This window comes from Trichosurus vulpecula, chromosome 1 (assembly GCF_011100635.1).
Source record: "Trichosurus vulpecula isolate mTriVul1 chromosome 1, mTriVul1.pri, whole genome shotgun sequence".
Taxonomy (NCBI): Eukaryota; Metazoa; Chordata; class Mammalia; order Diprotodontia; family Phalangeridae; genus Trichosurus; species Trichosurus vulpecula.
In genome coordinates this window covers 527,611,468-527,628,333 of record NC_050573.1, presented here as the reverse complement: position 1 = coordinate 527,628,333, position 16,866 = coordinate 527,611,468, and the positions used below count along the sequence as shown (strand labels likewise).

The 16,866-nt window shown below is 38.9% G+C and overlaps 1 protein-coding gene across 1 annotated transcript in view; it reads left to right on the top strand.

Moving 5' to 3' along the window:
• The window catches only part of LOC118841312 (cytochrome P450 3A24-like), a 55,218-nt gene extending 38,352 nt beyond the window's left edge, over window positions 1-16,866 (top strand). The window contains exons 7-13 of the mRNA XM_036748685.1: window positions 1,181-1,329; window positions 4,868-4,995; window positions 7,014-7,098; window positions 7,714-7,874; window positions 10,898-11,124; window positions 13,086-13,248; window positions 16,733-16,866. Coding sequence (XP_036604580.1) covers window positions 1,181-1,329; window positions 4,868-4,995; window positions 7,014-7,098; window positions 7,714-7,874; window positions 10,898-11,124; window positions 13,086-13,248; window positions 16,733-16,828 — 1,009 coding nt within the window. The 3' untranslated portion in view covers window positions 16,829-16,866. The remainder of the gene's footprint in view (window positions 1-1,180; window positions 1,330-4,867; window positions 4,996-7,013; window positions 7,099-7,713; window positions 7,875-10,897; window positions 11,125-13,085; window positions 13,249-16,732) is intronic.

Genomic DNA, 16,866 nt, shown 5'->3' with positions numbered 1-16,866 from the left:
CTAGACCAGTCACCTTATATCGCTAATCCTCACTTTCCCCATCTGTGAAATAGGTATAATAATACCTGTAGTATCTAATTTTCAGGGTTTTTGTATGGGTCAAATGTGATCAGACATAGCATGCCCTTTGCAGACCTTAAAGCAACATAAAAATGTCAGCTATTATTATTATTTCAAAAGGCTGTATGAATCTATGTGATCCAGTTCACATTTTTTTAAATTGAAGAAACATTTAGTAAGTGTACTGTGCTCCCCATTGGAGGAAATGTACGGTCACTCAGCAACATCCTGTAGCAACTTAGGGGAGAAGGGGTGGAGGAAGAAGAGCATGGGTCAAGGGAGAAAAAAGGATTGTTTGGAATGCAAGCATCAGGATCCATTATTGGAATAAAAAAATGTTCCCTCTTCAAGTACAGAGAGAAAATATTTTTACGGTTCTAAAAGAGGTCTTTTTTGACAAAAGTGAAAGAACTCTTCTCCAAGGAGAGTAAGTGGCTGTTACAACAGTTAAGACCATCTACTCAACTATGTGTTTGTATAACTTTCAAATATTTTATTTCACTTTACATTCCACTCTTAGGCCACCAAGTGGTGGGGATTTCTACATCTTTAGATAATTAAGATGCTGCAAAATAATTGTAGATTCCACTTTTCTTTCACACATCTATAGTACCTTGTATGCCATGTCACAGAATTATAAAATCCTAGAATATCAGACCTGGAAGAAACTTTCGGTGACATGAGGTCATAGAGTTAGAACTAGAAGAGAACTTAGGGACCACTGAGTCCATACTTCTCATTTTCTGGATTAAGAAACTGAGGCCCAGAAAGGTTAAATGGTTTATCTAATGACATTCAGCTAAATAGTGACAGAACTGTAAGTAGAACCCGACCCCTCTTGACTCTTAGCCTCCTTGGATCAACATACATAAATGTTTTTGTGTGTGTATGTGTATGTGTGTGTACATACTCATGTATATTAATACATAGACATGTATGTGCGTATGTGTATGTATACATGGCATTCAAGCCATCAGTAGCTATACTTGTTCACTATCTTGCATAATTCCTAGCACAAAATCCCTAGTACAGTATGGGTGCTTAAGAAAAGCTTGAAAGATCATCTGAGAATTCCTACCAGCTGTTTTTTTTTAAATCAAAAATCTTTTTCTCTCTGCAGTTTCTTTGGGGCCTACAGCCTGGATGTCATCACCAGCACTTCTTTTGGTGTGGACATTGACTCCATTAACAAGCCCAATGACCCCTTCCTTGTGCACGTCAAGAAACTGCTTGCTTTCTCCTTTTTAAACCCTCTGCTTCTTTTAATAGGTATGGAATTGATTCCTCATCAAAACATATACAGCAGTGCTCACTCTCAACCTGAGGGGTTTTGTAGCTCCACGATAGTGACTAAGTTTCTCAAGAGTTGGAAAGGGCCGTATTTCATGCCCCAGTATTCAAGTAAAACTAAAGACCTTTGAGAGCAGTGTCCCAAGAACAAAGAATAGAACACATTTCTCATGTCACAGAAGAATCCTCAGTTTCCTGAGCCAGCTAGATGGTTCAGTGGCTAGAGTGCTGAACCTGGAGTTGGGAAAAACTGATTTCAAATCCTGACTTAGACTAGGTCAAGTCAGCCTGTTACATTGGGACAAGAATAGCCGTTACCTCATAGGCATGTTGTGCGAATCAAATGAGATAGTATATGCAAAGTGCTTCATAGATCATAAAGTACTGTATACATGCTAGCTTTCATTATTTCTATGGAGTTGCATTTTGGCAGAACATTTGGACTGACAAATTGGGAAATCAATCCAACATAATAGGCATTTATTAAAGGTCTACTTTGCAAGGCACTGTGGGAGGTGCTGTGGATATAAGGACAAAACCAAGCCAAAAAATGAAGTCTCTACCTTCAGGGAACTTACATCTTACAAGAGATTGTTTTTGTTCAGTCATTTTAGTTGTGTCCAACTCTGTGACCCTATTTGTGGTTTTCTTTGCAAAGATACTAGAATGGTTTGCTATTTCCTTCTCCTCCTCATTTTCCACATGAGGAAACTGAGACAAACAGGGTTAAGTGACTTTCCCAGGGACACACAGCGAATGTGTCTGAGGCCAGATTTGAACTCAGATCTTCCTGACTCTAGGTTCAGCCCTCTATTCACTGTGCCACTTAGTTGCATTTCACAAGGGGCACAACATATACATTTTTTACCTACTTTGTACACATTTTCCAGTCAAATATCTGTGTGTATGTTGATTTCTACCAATAGAAAGGAAGATTCTTGAAGGTAAGTACAGTTCTGTTTTTGTCTCTGTGCCCCCAGTGTTTTGTAGAGTTTTGTATATTGCAGGCATTTAGTAGCTTGTTAAATGAATGAATATGCACGATGAGAGGAAAGGGAGATCATTCACATACATGGCAAAGTAACCAGAAGAGGCTTTCCAAAGGGGATGGAACATAAACTGAGCCTTGAAGGAAGTTAAGGATTTTCAGAAATTGAAATGAGGAAGAAATGAATTATGGGAACCAAGGAACATACAGGCATGAAGGTGGGAAATAGAGTGCCAAATTCAGGGAATGGATTGAAAGCCAGGCTAATTTGGCTAGAACTTAGGACCCATGAGCCAACCAAAACCAGGGCCATGGTTTTTGCAACCGTCATTTCCATGTAGAAGAGGTATCACCATATAGAGAAAGTAAGAATTCTGGGGCTGGAGATAGGCTCATTAGAAAAATCATCTATTGGATCCTTGGATTTAGGGCTAGAAATCATCATTTTAGAAATGTGAAAATGGGCCAAGGAATGGAAATGACTCACCTAAGGACACAGATGAAGAAGAGCTGGGATTTTCTGACTCCAAATTCAGTGTTCACTGTGATAATTCACTAACATTTAGGGCCTGATAGACTCATTTTCCAAACTTATAGCATATTTTACTCCTGGCCCTTGGCTCTTCATGGACTCTTTCCCTTCTCTCAGTAGGTATGGTTAGGTCTCACCTAGCCTAAAAACTTGAGACTCCCATGCATGCTTCCATTATTTTTTCTTCACTAAACTCCAAGCTGACATTCACTTTCTCATCATGTACTTGCTTATCAGCACATTGCAAAGAGGATTCACTGGGATTCTTCTCAACCAGGATCTCCCTTTGAATGCTTGAGAGCTCTGTACTTCTCACAGACACTGCTATACTTAGAGCTACAGTGATTTCTGTAAATCTGGTATCTCCCCTACTCCCCTTAAGATTCTCCAGTGCATTTCAATTCCCATATTAAGCACCTATAGTATAAGGCTTTCTCCTAGACTCTGAGGGACATTTGAAGTGTCTATGAGTTACTGGCCCTGCCTTCATGTAACTTACCATCTAATTGGGACATAAGATACACATACAGTATAATACAACAAGCACTAGCAAGATATAAAACAAAGTAGTATGTATGGTCTGAAGGGAAAAATTCTTATTGGTTGGGAATAGAAGGAAAGATTTCCTGAAAGAAGTAACATTTGAATTGAACTTTGATGGATGGATAGGAATTTAACTAGGGAAGGAAAAAGACAGGATGTTACAGGCAGAACCAAGGCATCATGGCAAATCACATAAAAGAGGAATAGCACATGTTATGTTCAGGGGATAGAAAGCAGTCCAGATTTGCTACTAAGTTGATTTTGTAGAGGAGAGTTAAATAAAAAACAGCTCTGTAGGTAAGGTGGTGCCAGATTATGATAGAAGTGTTGGAATACTACTCTGTAAGTGGTAGGGAGCCACTATAGAAGTTTGAGCTGAGAAGTAACCATGATAGAAGGAAAATTACCTTAGCAGCAGTGGAAAAGATGAATTAGAAGATAGGGAGGTAGAATGAAGGTGGGAATACGTATTAGGAGACTACTGCAGTAGTCCAGATGCTATGTCTTATTCTTCTTAGTACTCCTATCAACTGGCAATTCTTAATCTGGGGTCCATGAACTTTGTTTTCATTTAGTTGATCAGTAATGTCCAATGTGACCTCATGGACCAACTATCCTCATGGTTTTCTTGGCAAAGATATTGGAGTGGTTTGTCATTTCCTTCAGGCGATTCAGTGGATCTTTTTGTCAGGCAATCTGGGGTTAAGTGACTTGCCCAGGGTCACATAGCTAGAAAGTGTCTACGGCTGGATTTGAACTAGTGTCTTTCTGACTCCAGGCCTAGTGCTATATCCACTGAGCCACCAGGTGCTTCATGAAGTTAGTTTAAAAAAAACCTTTTTGATTACTACATTTCAATGTAATTGGTTTCCTTTATATTTTGTTTTGTGCAGCCTGTTGAAGGGGTACAAGATAAGAAGTTACCCTTATTCTAGATGCTTAACACAAAGTTTTGCACAAGGAATACTTTTTCCATGGAATTGTATCTCATGAAATATCAGTCCAACTATTCAAAAAATTTGTGGAATTAGAAGTTTTTTTTAATAGTAATACAGACAGATCATTGACCTAAATCAAAGGATTCTAGGATCATAAATTTATAGCTGGAAGGGACCTCAAAGGCTTTCTAGCTCAACCCCCTTATTTAAAAGCCAAAGAACCTGAAACTCAAAGAGAGGAAGTGACTTGTCTAAGGTCATACAGATAGAAAGTATTAGAGGTGGGATTAGAACTCAGGTTCAGAACCTGTGTTCTTCTATACCATGATCCTATAGTATTAAATAGTTTGAATTGGAACTAGGATTGATATCAGTATAATGATCTTCCTAGTGTTTTCTCCCACTTCTCCTGTTCCATCACATGTCTCATCAATGTCCCTAGAAATGGTCACTGCAAAGCCCCCTTCTCCCCTTTTTTATATTATACTGATCAGTTTCTTTTGACATTTTCTCTAGCGGTGTTTCCTTCTCTTGTGCCAATATTGAAAAAAATGAATGTGAGTTTTCTACCTAAAGATGTTATTGACTTTCTCGTGAATGCAACGCGACATATCATGGCAGATCGGCAAAAGAGCAACAGAAGGGTAGGTCCAACCTTAGAGTATATAAAGTTATTTTTGCTGAAATTTCAGCCTTAATATGCATCATTGTCAAAGGATGCTTTTTTTGTTTTTTTTATATAGGATCCTAAATTTGAGTTTATATAATCCAATTATATTGTTTTACAGATAAGAAAACTGAGGCACCAAGAATTTAAAATGATTTGCACAGGGTAGTAGAACCATTCAATAAATGCATTTCAGATCTGGTATTGTGGGAAGCCTCGACATGGCTGCTCAGGTTATGGAGTTGAAAAGAACTGAGGAGGCATGTTCAGTTTGGGTAGTCTTATGATGTAAAAGAAAATGGAGTTTTCAAGTACGCCTGGGAGTAAAGAGACCTGGGTTTTGTTCTGCATGCTGTCAATGACTAAATACCTATGCGATCTTGGGCAGGTTACCTATCTTCTCTAGAACTATGATTGTGTGTGTTTGTGTGTGTGTGTGTGTGTGTGTGTGTATGTGTGTGAATGTGTGTCTGTGAGAGAGACAGAGACAGAGAAAATCTTCATTAGACTGCTGTCAATCAAACGTAACTCTCACACTGTACTAGTCAGTAGCATAAAGCAGAGGACAGAGGGGAGGCAGAAAAGTCTTTGAATTATTATTCCTGAAAGTCCTTAGGAGTCCCATCTGGGCCTGCTACCAATCCCAGCCATATCTTTTTAATAATCAGAGTCTTAATTCAATATCCGGGGTTCCCCACACATCTCAAGGTTTTGCATGAGGTGAAAATGGAGAAGATTCTCTTAGGAAAGTTATGCCATGCTGGGGCATGAGTTGTGAGGAGAACTAGGAAGAATACCTCACTCACATCCTATTACTGCCATCCAAAATCATTCCTTTCGAGATTCATTCTTTAACTTACAGCTTTGTTATTAATTTTTAAATTTTTTTCAATTAATAAGCATTTGATTTTTACCCTTTTTTTCTCCCCACTGGAAATAGAAAAACCCCATAACAAACATGCATAGGCAAGAAGACAAATCCCCATATTGGCCATGTCCAAAACCACATCTCTTTATACCCATGGAATCATGGTTGGTCATTTTACTGATTATGGATCTTAAACCTTGGAAAGTTTTTCACTTTTTCAGTGTTTGGTATTTTAGTAGAAGTACTTATACATAGTAGAAATTCTTCTGGTTTTCTTTATTTCACTCTGCATCGATTCACATGATTCAAACTGTAACACATGAAAGACCCCGAATGAAATATTTGTTAAGATAATATTTGTAAGTCTCAGCACAGTGCCTTGGCACATAGTAGACACAATAAATTCTTGTTCTCTTACCCTTTCTCCCCCCTTTCCCTCTGACTGTGAATAAGGGGGCTATCCAAGGTCCTCCTATTGGCTACATTTCTCTCACTTTTTAATTGCTTTCTCCTGAAAACTCTGGTTGAAATTGAGATTTGTACCAAGGCTGTCATTTTTCTTTTTGCTGGCTACAAAACTGCAAGTATGATCCTCATCTTTATCTCTTCTAACTTGGCTACCCATTCCTTGAGGGAGTGATCAGTTGTTAACACTTAAACATGAATTAGTTTGTTTGATCTTTTTCAGCATGAAAGTAAGTTAAGTGTATATTTTGATAAAGATGTATAGGAAAGAGTGTAAGGCATGTGAAGGGCTTGGAGGAGAGCTAGGGGGATGGGAGCTGAGAAACAAGCCTTATTCACACCATGGCTTTGCCTTGAATGAGCTCTGTGTGGCTAAGGATATGGATAGATAGAGGACTGCACCAGGGAAAATATAAATGTGAGAGGAGGGTGGGGCAAGGGAAGTGTCTTCTCCTTGTCAAGATTTAGTGAATCCTCAGGTCTATCACATATTGGAAATCTCTAAGAAAAACAGGCCTTTTCTTCTATCATCCTTTTTGATATAAAAGTTTTATGACTTGGCCACACAAAAGGATGGTGTTCATAGAAAGAATGATACAGCTTATATGACTTTAGTCATTTCAATCTGATTTTCACTTTTTTGAACCTATCTCTGTTCCCAGGATCGCGTGGACTTCCTGCAATTAATGATGGATTCTCAGGCCACAAATGACCCTGGATCTAAGGAGATAAATAACTCTCCAAAGGGTAATGTCATGATACGAGTTTCTGAATATGAACAGAAGGATAAGCTCAGTGTTTCTAATAATAGTCCATCATAGTCAATTCGTCATTTCAAAATAAGTATTATTGATGCAAAATTTAAGGCCAAAAGATTTTTTTCTAAAGAATATGGGCTTTAGAGTCTGGAGATCTTAATCCTAGTTTTGGATTTATTAGTAGCTGTGTAACCCTGGGCAAACTCACTAGTCTGACCCACAATCTATTCCTGTAATAATTGGGGATGTTGACCTCATGCAGCTTCAGAATTCTATGAATTTTTGTTGTTTTCCTCCCATTACAGAAATCCTCACCAGATCATTTTTATACTATTGTATTCAGCTGAATGAGTTCATAAAGCCTCCATCAGCAACCAATAAGATTCAGCTTACAATTTGGATGTCAGATGGACATTTTACAAGGACTAGGGAGGCACAATAAATTTAATATGACATTTTGTTTTGACCAGTCAATGACCAAAGCTGTACCCGCCCATGACCTAGAGTGAAATATTTCCATTTGTCTATGAATTTGGGTACTATCCAGTTTCCTGATCATTGACAGCTTTTCTCTCACATTTATAACTTGGTTCTCTCTCTAAAGCTCTGACTGAAATAGAGATTATGGCTCAGGCCATTACCTTTCTTTTTGCTGGCTATGAAACTATAAGTACAACCCTCACCTTCATTTCTTATAACTTGGCCACCCATCCTGAAATCCAGAAGAAACTGCATGAAGAGATAGACAGTACTCTACCCAGCAAGGTAAAAAGGACAAATAATGTTTATTTACTCAATTTAATTAATTAACTCAATTTGATAAGTATCTTGTATGCAATAAGGGTTTATTGTGTGTTTATTTACCCAGAATGGGGGAAAAGCTATCACTCTGTCTCTGTCTGTCTGTCTGTCTCTTTCTCTATCCTCTTAAATACAATAGGAAGAAAAGGTCAATAACATAGGAATGCAAAGACACCTCTTCTCCCTCACTCCCTTGCCTTCTAGACCAGTAGTACTGACAGATTGTCCCAAGGTTAATAATTCTTATTGTGTCTTAAAATTGAACTCAGTCTAAGCAGGGGAAGGATAAGCATTGAACCTCTCATTTCAATGGTATATTACTAGTGAATAGAGATTCTAGGGAGGAACTTCCTCTGCCCATGTAGGTCAGTACGTTCACTACAAATTATAGTCACAGAGAGCTGCCTGAGAGGTTAAATAAATTGCCCAGGGTCCCACAGCCAGTATGTGTCAGGGTGGACACTTGAACTCAAGTTTTTGTAGATTCTAAATATATTCTACAGCTACTTTTACATGATGCCTCTCAAGCCTCTAAGTATGCTGTATAACATAGAGTTTCCCAAGACTAGCAATGGAGAAGACATGTTTATCCTGTCAGTGGACAAAGAAATCAATTAACTCTATCCAATAAACATTTAGTAACAAAGGAGTGTTTATTGAAGGCCACTATGAACCAGGACTGGTGAGAGAAACAAGGAATTACACAGTTCAAGAGTATAGCTAACCAAGGACTAAGTGACATTACAAAGACGACAGAAGACATGAAGCCACAGAGGGTGGAGAGTATCTAGCATGTGCTGGGAATAAAGCAAAGTCATTCCTGGGGCAAAAACAAAACAAAACAAAAAACAAAACAACCCCCCAAACAAACAAACAAAAGCATGTTTCCTAGTAATTGATGCAACAGAGATAGACAAATCAGCCAAAATTTCTCTTGTGCTCCAAATGAGAACCACCCAATGCAATACTATCTGCCATAGCAAATGTGTAGTATCAGTGTTGTCTACTTAACCCAAAGCAGTCAAGACTTACTGATTCAGACCAAGGGGTTGTTTCAACAATCTGGCTAGCAGCTGTTGTGGGGGTGAAAGCCCAACAACAAAAATGCTACCAGCACACTGCAAAAGCACAGGTTCTTTTGATCTACTTAACTAAGGAAAGCTAGGTGAAGGGGTTGGTAAGCTTACTTTAATTCAGCATAGAAATATCATTCACTTAGTTCAGGGGAAGAGATCAGCACACTGAACTTCAGAGCAAATTACAAACAAATTACAAACATCAAATTACAAACAGATTCATAGTTACCAACATATAGGTTCAGCCGGGAGCTCAGAACAAGGGCTGGCCCAGAGTCATGTGTGCCACCACTGCTGTGGGTAAGAGCTCCTACATAAATGGTCCTGTCGTCTCTTCTTATAGGGCTTCAGACATCATCAAACATCATCTGAATGACCAGAACTTAGGCTGCTATGATTGGCTCTTGAGTTAGCCCTTCCCCTTAGGACCCTGGGAGGTTCACACCCACATAGGTTAGGTTAACACCTAATAGGGGTTAGAGCCTGGGGCTTATTACTTAGTAAGATTTAAGAGGGCATGGCTCTGGAGTTAGCACCTCCCCTTAGCCAGCCCCACCTTGGGTCCCACCCTGTCACCAGTCCACATCCACATAGGTTCCACACCTAATAGGGGTTTGGGCCTGGGGCTTAGCACCTAGTAAGGCTCAATGAAATACACTGAATTACTCAAAGGAAACGAAGGACAAACTCTTCAAGGGCACTTGGTCAACTAAGTGTTAAGGAGCCCATTTGCTTACCAACAAAGGGGTGCAAAATCAATCTGAGTGCCTATTTTCCAAAAAGTATTAATTTTATTTCTTTGCAATGTATGTATTAATTACTAATAAGCTAGCAGTGTTGTCCAGTGAAGGTCCTAGGAGGGAATATTTAATAACCAGATAGTGATTCATAATTAGCACAGCAATTGTAAGTAACTTAGTGCTTCTAAATTACTTGAAAATTATTTGTTCTCTCCAGCCATTTCAAACATTTTCCTTAAAATTCTTTACACCATTCATTTGCTTAGCAACCCATTCCTTCATAGAAATTGCACAAGTAAGCTCTGTCTTTACCCTTTGTCCAAAGTATTACAATCTCCAAATTAGTTGTATCTGAACTGATGATATTTTAAGGTACATTTACTCAAATATAGCAAGATGTTGCAAAAAACATTCCCTCAAAGCTGATAGAATGGATGATTTCAGAATTTCATCATCTCTCTAGACACAAATATACTCAAGGTTTATCTTTTGATCAAAGGAAAAGACAAGAATGAATGGAAGGTTAATGAATCAATAGAATTATGAATGAATAAAAGTCTTATTGGATCCAACTACCATATCCATGATGTGCTATTATGGCTGCACTGAGGTTGGAAGTAAATATCTATTCTAACAGTGACAGGCTAGTACTTAGCATGAATGCCACTCATTTAGGAATGATCATACACTATGAATTCCTTATGGGCTTGAACTATATTTTCAGATATTTAGTATCTTCCAAAGCAGTAGCCCCAGGCTTAAACCCATGGTTGGCTCTTGCTTCCATAAAGAGCCATTTATGTAGCACTTTAAGGTTTGCCAAATGGCTTACAAACCGTATGTCATTTTATCCTCATGACAGTGTGGGAGGTTGATGCCGTTTTCATCCTCATTTTTCAAATGAGGAAACTGAAGCATATAGAGATTTAGTGCTTTGCTAGTAGGTGTCTGAGGCTGGATTTGAACTCAAATCTTTTTGACTTGAAGTCCAAGACTCTTTTGACTATACCACCTAGCTGCCAAATGAGTCCTTATTTATTAAAATAATCAGACTGGATTAATCCGTTGGGTGCCCATCATTGTTCTTAGAGCACTGTCTTGCATGTAGTAAGCATCTGATAGATATTTGCAGATGGATTTAATTTCTACAAATATTGACTTCTTCCCTTAGGCAGTCCCCACATATGATACCATCTTCCAGATGGAGTATCTGGACATGGTTGTGAATGAGACACTCAGGCTCTTCCCCCTGGGAGGACGCCTGGAGAGAGTGTGTGAGAAAACTGCTGAGATCAATGGGATAACCATTCCCAAGGGGACAGTAGTGATGGTGCCTCTCCATGTTCTGCATCATGACCCAGAGTACTGGCCAGAACCTGAAGAGTTCCGTCCTGAAAGGTACATGAAGGGGAGACAATGGGTTGGTTGAATTTAGAGAGCCACTTGTTGAGACTGTCAGGAAAACGTAATCAGGATGCTTCCATGGGACGTGGATCATACATGGTTAACCCCAGCATCTCCAGCCAGGGAGCCTTTATGATATGGGGCCATATACTGTGCATGGAATTTAATTAACTGAATTGAAGAAAACAATGAGACTGGCTTTGTGCAGCTGTAACACAGAGGGGTTTAGAGAATGATATTAAAACCAGGGCCATGGGGATACTGGCCCAGGCCCAGGCAAATCAGCAACAAGAAGGGTAAAGATGTGTTGAAAATAAAATGTAATTTCCCATCTATGGTTGTGAGCAAGTCTTATTCTGATGTCAATGTGGGGTCAAAACCTGACAAATGAGGCAGGAACCAGTGATGGCATTAGAGATTCTGGCAGCAGGGAGCTGAGCAAGGTTTAGAAACCCCAGGTGTGAGTTGTAGCAGTAGTATTAAGTGTAACTTCAGTCAAGGACAAGCCCTCAAGGTTGGGCAAAAGTCAGTATCTTTTCTGTACATATCCATATGTTAACAATACTGATCATGATGATAGTAACTGCCTCTACTAAATGCAGGTAGGCATCTTCTCTGAAATTTCATATATTAGAGTGCCTAGAGCTTTGAGATGTTAAAAGACTTGCTCAGTCATACAACCAGTGTGTGAGAAGAGCAACATACACCTGGGTCTTCCTGGTTCTGAGGCCAGCTCTCTCTTCTTTATGCCATGTTGACAATAATAATAATAGTAATATGTTGTTATTATTAATAATTAGTAAAAGGAAGAACTGGAAATTGAACCTAGTTGGGCTGATTCCCAGTCCAGAGATATTGTAAAACTTGCTTTATAAATGTGCCTATGTTTCCCTCAAACAGGTTTTCACCCAGTACATTCATAGGGGATAAATAAACAGCACAGCCAGGAATTCTGGCTTTTCTGAGACAGACGAATCATGACCCAGCTCCCTCTGCTTAACAGCCAAGTCTATACCTAGAGCTAACCCAGGTTGCATTATGACAGGTGACAATGGTTTTGAGAGCCTTCCCTACAGTATGTAACTAGGGGAATTGTCCTGAGCTTTATGCTGCTGAAAATGGAGACGAGGTAGCTAGAACTGCAGGGAGACCACAAGATTTAGAGAAGGAGGTAGTGCCACCAGCTGGTATCAAAAAAGCCCTAAGGTGCTTTTATATATATGGCCATATTTAAAAGGGTGGGTACAAAAGTGTGCATCCCTTCCCTTTCCCCTCAAGTTCCATGTAGTACCAATGCCTTCTCTCCTTCAAAATTGCTTTGATGTTTGTTTTAATCCAAATTTCACCTGTTTTAAAATTTTTTAAACCATGGATATTCCTGTCAGCAATCATAGAGATTGCCTGTCCTGTAGGGATAGCTGAGGGTATCCTGCTGTCCTCACCAATATCAATCCAGGGAACTTCATTCTTGTGTGACCCCAAGAACTTCTTGTGAATATAGTCCATGGTAAAATGGAAAGAATCTTGGGTTTGGAGTTGGAAGATCTAGATTTGAATCCAGGCTTTGTCACTTACTGGGTATATAGCCTTGGACAAGTCATTTAGCTCTGGGTGTGAAGGCCTTAGTTCCATCCACTATAAAATGAGTTTGTTGGACCACTGTAAGGTGTAAGGTCCCTTGCAGCTCTGACATCCTATGTTCTCCACTCTTAGGCCCTAAAGCTTCCCAAGCTCTGGGTCCAGTCTTCCTACAAATGAAAGACCACACCTGCTAGTCTTGGGTGAACATCATTTCCAGATGGGTCTTGGTATGGTTGATGAATCCTCTAAATGTGGAGGGGAAGGGAAAGAGAGAATAACAAAAGAAACATCCACAGAGTTTGGATCCAATTCGAAAACCAAGTAGGTTTTTACCTTCTCTTAGCCTTTGTCTTCACCTTATTCTTTGGGACCAGGTTTGATCGAGAAGGAAGAAAATCCATTGATCCATATGTATTCCTTCCTTTTGGAGCTGGTCCTCGGAATTGCATTGGAATGAGGTTTGCAATGCTGACCATGAAGACTGCCCTGGTCATGCTCTTACAGAGTTTCACCTTGCAGCCCTGCAAAGAGACTCCGGTGAGACAAATCTTGATCTCTTTTTGCAAATAGGTTTTTAAGGGGTTTTAATTCAGGATCTCTGGACTTAGTATTCAACAGGCTAAGTCAATATAGCAAGTGATGCATGCTCCTTTAGGAACGTTTAGTTCCCCTATTTTATGTATTCAATTCTTCCATATTTATTGATGCCTTTTGTTTTATATTGAATTCATCTCCAAATATACCCCACCATCCAGTGAACATTCCTTTGTAGCAAAGATTGAAGGTCAGGGAAAACAATTCAGCACAAACGCTGACATCCATCACCTCTGACCATATATGCAACGTTCCATACTTCCAGCTTGCAGCCTTTCCAGTGGATGAAGGCAGGTGCTTTTCTCTTGGTCATTATAATTACTCACCATCAATTGTCTCATTGTTGGTTGGAAGGGACCCCTGCACCCTATTTCTCCTTACTTCTTATTCTGAGTTGTTGGAGCTATTAAGGCTATTGTTAAATGTTCGATAGCAAATTCCCTCCTTGAAAAACTTTGATGGCTCTCCCCTGGCTACTAAACTGAGTCTAAATTCCTTGGTCTGACCTTCAAGGCCCCCAATCTGGCATCATTCTGTCTTTCCAGACTTAACTCTCACTACTCCTCTATACTGAAGTCAAATGTGATTAATCAACATTCTTGAGCCCCCTCCTGTGTTTTCTCACCTCCATGTCTTTGCTTATGCCATGCTTTTTACCTGGAATTCCTTTCTCCTCGTCCCCTGCCCTGAGGCCCCATCTGTTGAAATGGCACCAATCAAGGCTTCTTAACCAGTTACCTCCTTCATGAAACCTTCCCTGATAACCACACTCTACCCTACCTACACAGACATATACACATATACAGACACTAATAATTTTGTTTGTTTTGCTTTTATGGCAAATATCCCATACTCTCTTAGAGCAATGTTTTTCTACTTGTCTTATTCTGTGCACTAGATAATAAGTTCTTGATGGAGAGAAGGAGTAATCATCATCTTTGGGTTCCCTATAAGTGCCTAGTACTGTGCCATATGCATAGTAGGCATTCAGCTGAATAAAAAAAAATTGTCAGATTGAATTGAATAGAAATTTAGAACTGGAGAGGACCCGTAAAACCACAGTCATAGATTGTTCACAGAAAACCTTCTCTTGAAGGTTTTTTTTCCTAGCAGCTGGGCTCTATTGTCTGGGGAGAATAGTGTTCAAGTCAGAGGGGTTAAGAGCATAGGTATCAAACACAGGGTCCATGCAACCCATAATGCTCTTTTTGAATTCAAGATTAGAATGTACTTAGGAAATATTTAACAAAATGAATTTGTATATATTTATATGTATATATGTATGCATATACACATACACATATATTTGTATACACATACACTTATATGTATATGTGCATAGTTATATATGATATATAGCTCAGATTAAAGCATACCTGTGAAATATTTAGCAAAAGGAATACAAATGCAATAAAGCATAGATCACATTATAGCTTGAAACGTAAGTCTGTATGCAGCCACCAGGTATCCTCATATGTGGTTTAGTAGCCCCCAGTTTCTATTTGAATTTGAACACATTGGTTCAGAGGTAGAAGGAACCATATAGGCAAGGGTGTCATTAGACTGAAATGAAAGGATGATTGTAAAGCATTTTGCAAACCTTGAAATGCTATGTAAATGTCAGTTCTAATTATCGTTAATATAAATGCAATATATAATATATAACAACATATAATTGTCATCATAATTGTTATTATTATTGTAATTAGTCTATAGTCACCAGGTCTCCAACCTGGTAATGGCTTCATTCCCTGAGTCCTCTACTGAATGCAGCTTACTCAAGCCGTGTTTATATAGGGTGTTCCTAAAGTCTGGACACACAGGCAAAAATACATATTTTCAAGACATGAAATGAATGAAATTTTCAACATTTTATTTAATTGGAATGTTAACAAATAACATCTTCAATATGATTTCCATTATTTGTGATGCAAAGGTTGATGCACTTTGCAAGATTCACACGAACGTGATGCAGTAACTCCACATTGCATCAATTTTAGCACATTCACTCTTTATGGGTTCAATCAAGTTGCATCTGTGATTTTCATTGAGTACACCTTTTCCTTTAGCATACCCCAGGAAAAGAAGTCAAGGAGGGTAAGGTCTGTTAATACTCCAAATATTTCAAAATATGCATTTTTGCCTATGTGTCTAGACTTTAGAAACACCCTGTATAGTAACAGAGCAGCATGCTATGAAATGTTTAATAACTGGGTGGGCAAGGGAGTCAGAAAGTATTTAAGTTTAGTCTGCATTATTAACACTTTCTTAAGTGCAGAACACCAAAATAAATCAAGTCCTGATTGACGATTTCTGAGGTAAAATTTCTGAAAATTTCACATCAGAGTCAGTGAGAAATGCCACCACATACCTTTACCCAGGTCTATCACATGTGCTATTTTTCATTTCTGGGATGTACAACCTCTTCACCTCTACTGCCTGAAATCCCTAGATTCTTTCCAGGTTTATCACAAATACTGTTCCTACTTGAGGGCATTCCTAATCCCCCTCCTCCAGTTATTTGTGTCCTCCTCACTACTGAAATCACTTCATATTTTTTTCTATGTGTCCATAAACACATAAACACACGCACACACATATGTGTGTACATATCTATCTATCTCTTTCTCTCTCTCCCTACATGTATGTATTATGTATACATGTGTATGTTTATATATATATGTATGTTTATATATATATGTATATATGTGCATATCTATCTATCTATGAACATGTATAGAATGCAAACTCCTTGAGGGCAAGGATTGTTAAGTTTTGGTCTTTGCATTTCCTAGCTCCTCACATATGCTAGCATACTGTATTGGCAATCAAAATGGGTTTGAGTGACATGTTTGTGACATCAGAGGCTTTTAGACCACATGGGTTTAAGTCACATTTTTGTGATGATTTTAGGTCATGTGGGTGAGTCGCATGTGTGACTCACCTTTGACCCTGAACAAGATATATAAAACCAGGGGTTGGCATTCTTTTTTCGGAGCTCTCAGCTGTAACAGTAGTGATGTATGACTCTGAGCCAGCTGTTGTTGAGCTCCCCGGCTGAACTCAGATGTTGGTAACTATGAATTATATTTGGTCTGTTTGTAATTTGATTGTATTTGCTCTGAAGTTCAGGGTGCTGGCTTTTTCCCCTGAACTAAGTGAATGATATTTGTATGCTGGATTAAAGTAAGATTTTTAACCCCTTAATGTTATTTTCCTTAGTAAAGCAGATCAAAAGGACCTGGACTTTTGCAGCATTCTGTGTACTGGTTGTTGTTGGTTTTACACCCCCACAGCAGCTGTTAGCTGATTTGTTGAAACACATCCCTAGAGTCTCTAGTGCCTTGCATATAGTTGGTAAGCACTTAATAAATGCTTGTTGAATCAATCAAGTAATTCAGTACATTCCATTTGTTTTCCTCTACAGATTCCCTTGGAATTAGACACAAAGAGTTTTGTAAAGCCCAAGAAGCCAATCATTCTGAAGCTTGTTCCTAGAACAAGCCTTAATGCTAAGCAATAGAAACTGAGGACTTGATGGCACAGAAAGAAGACCCTTAA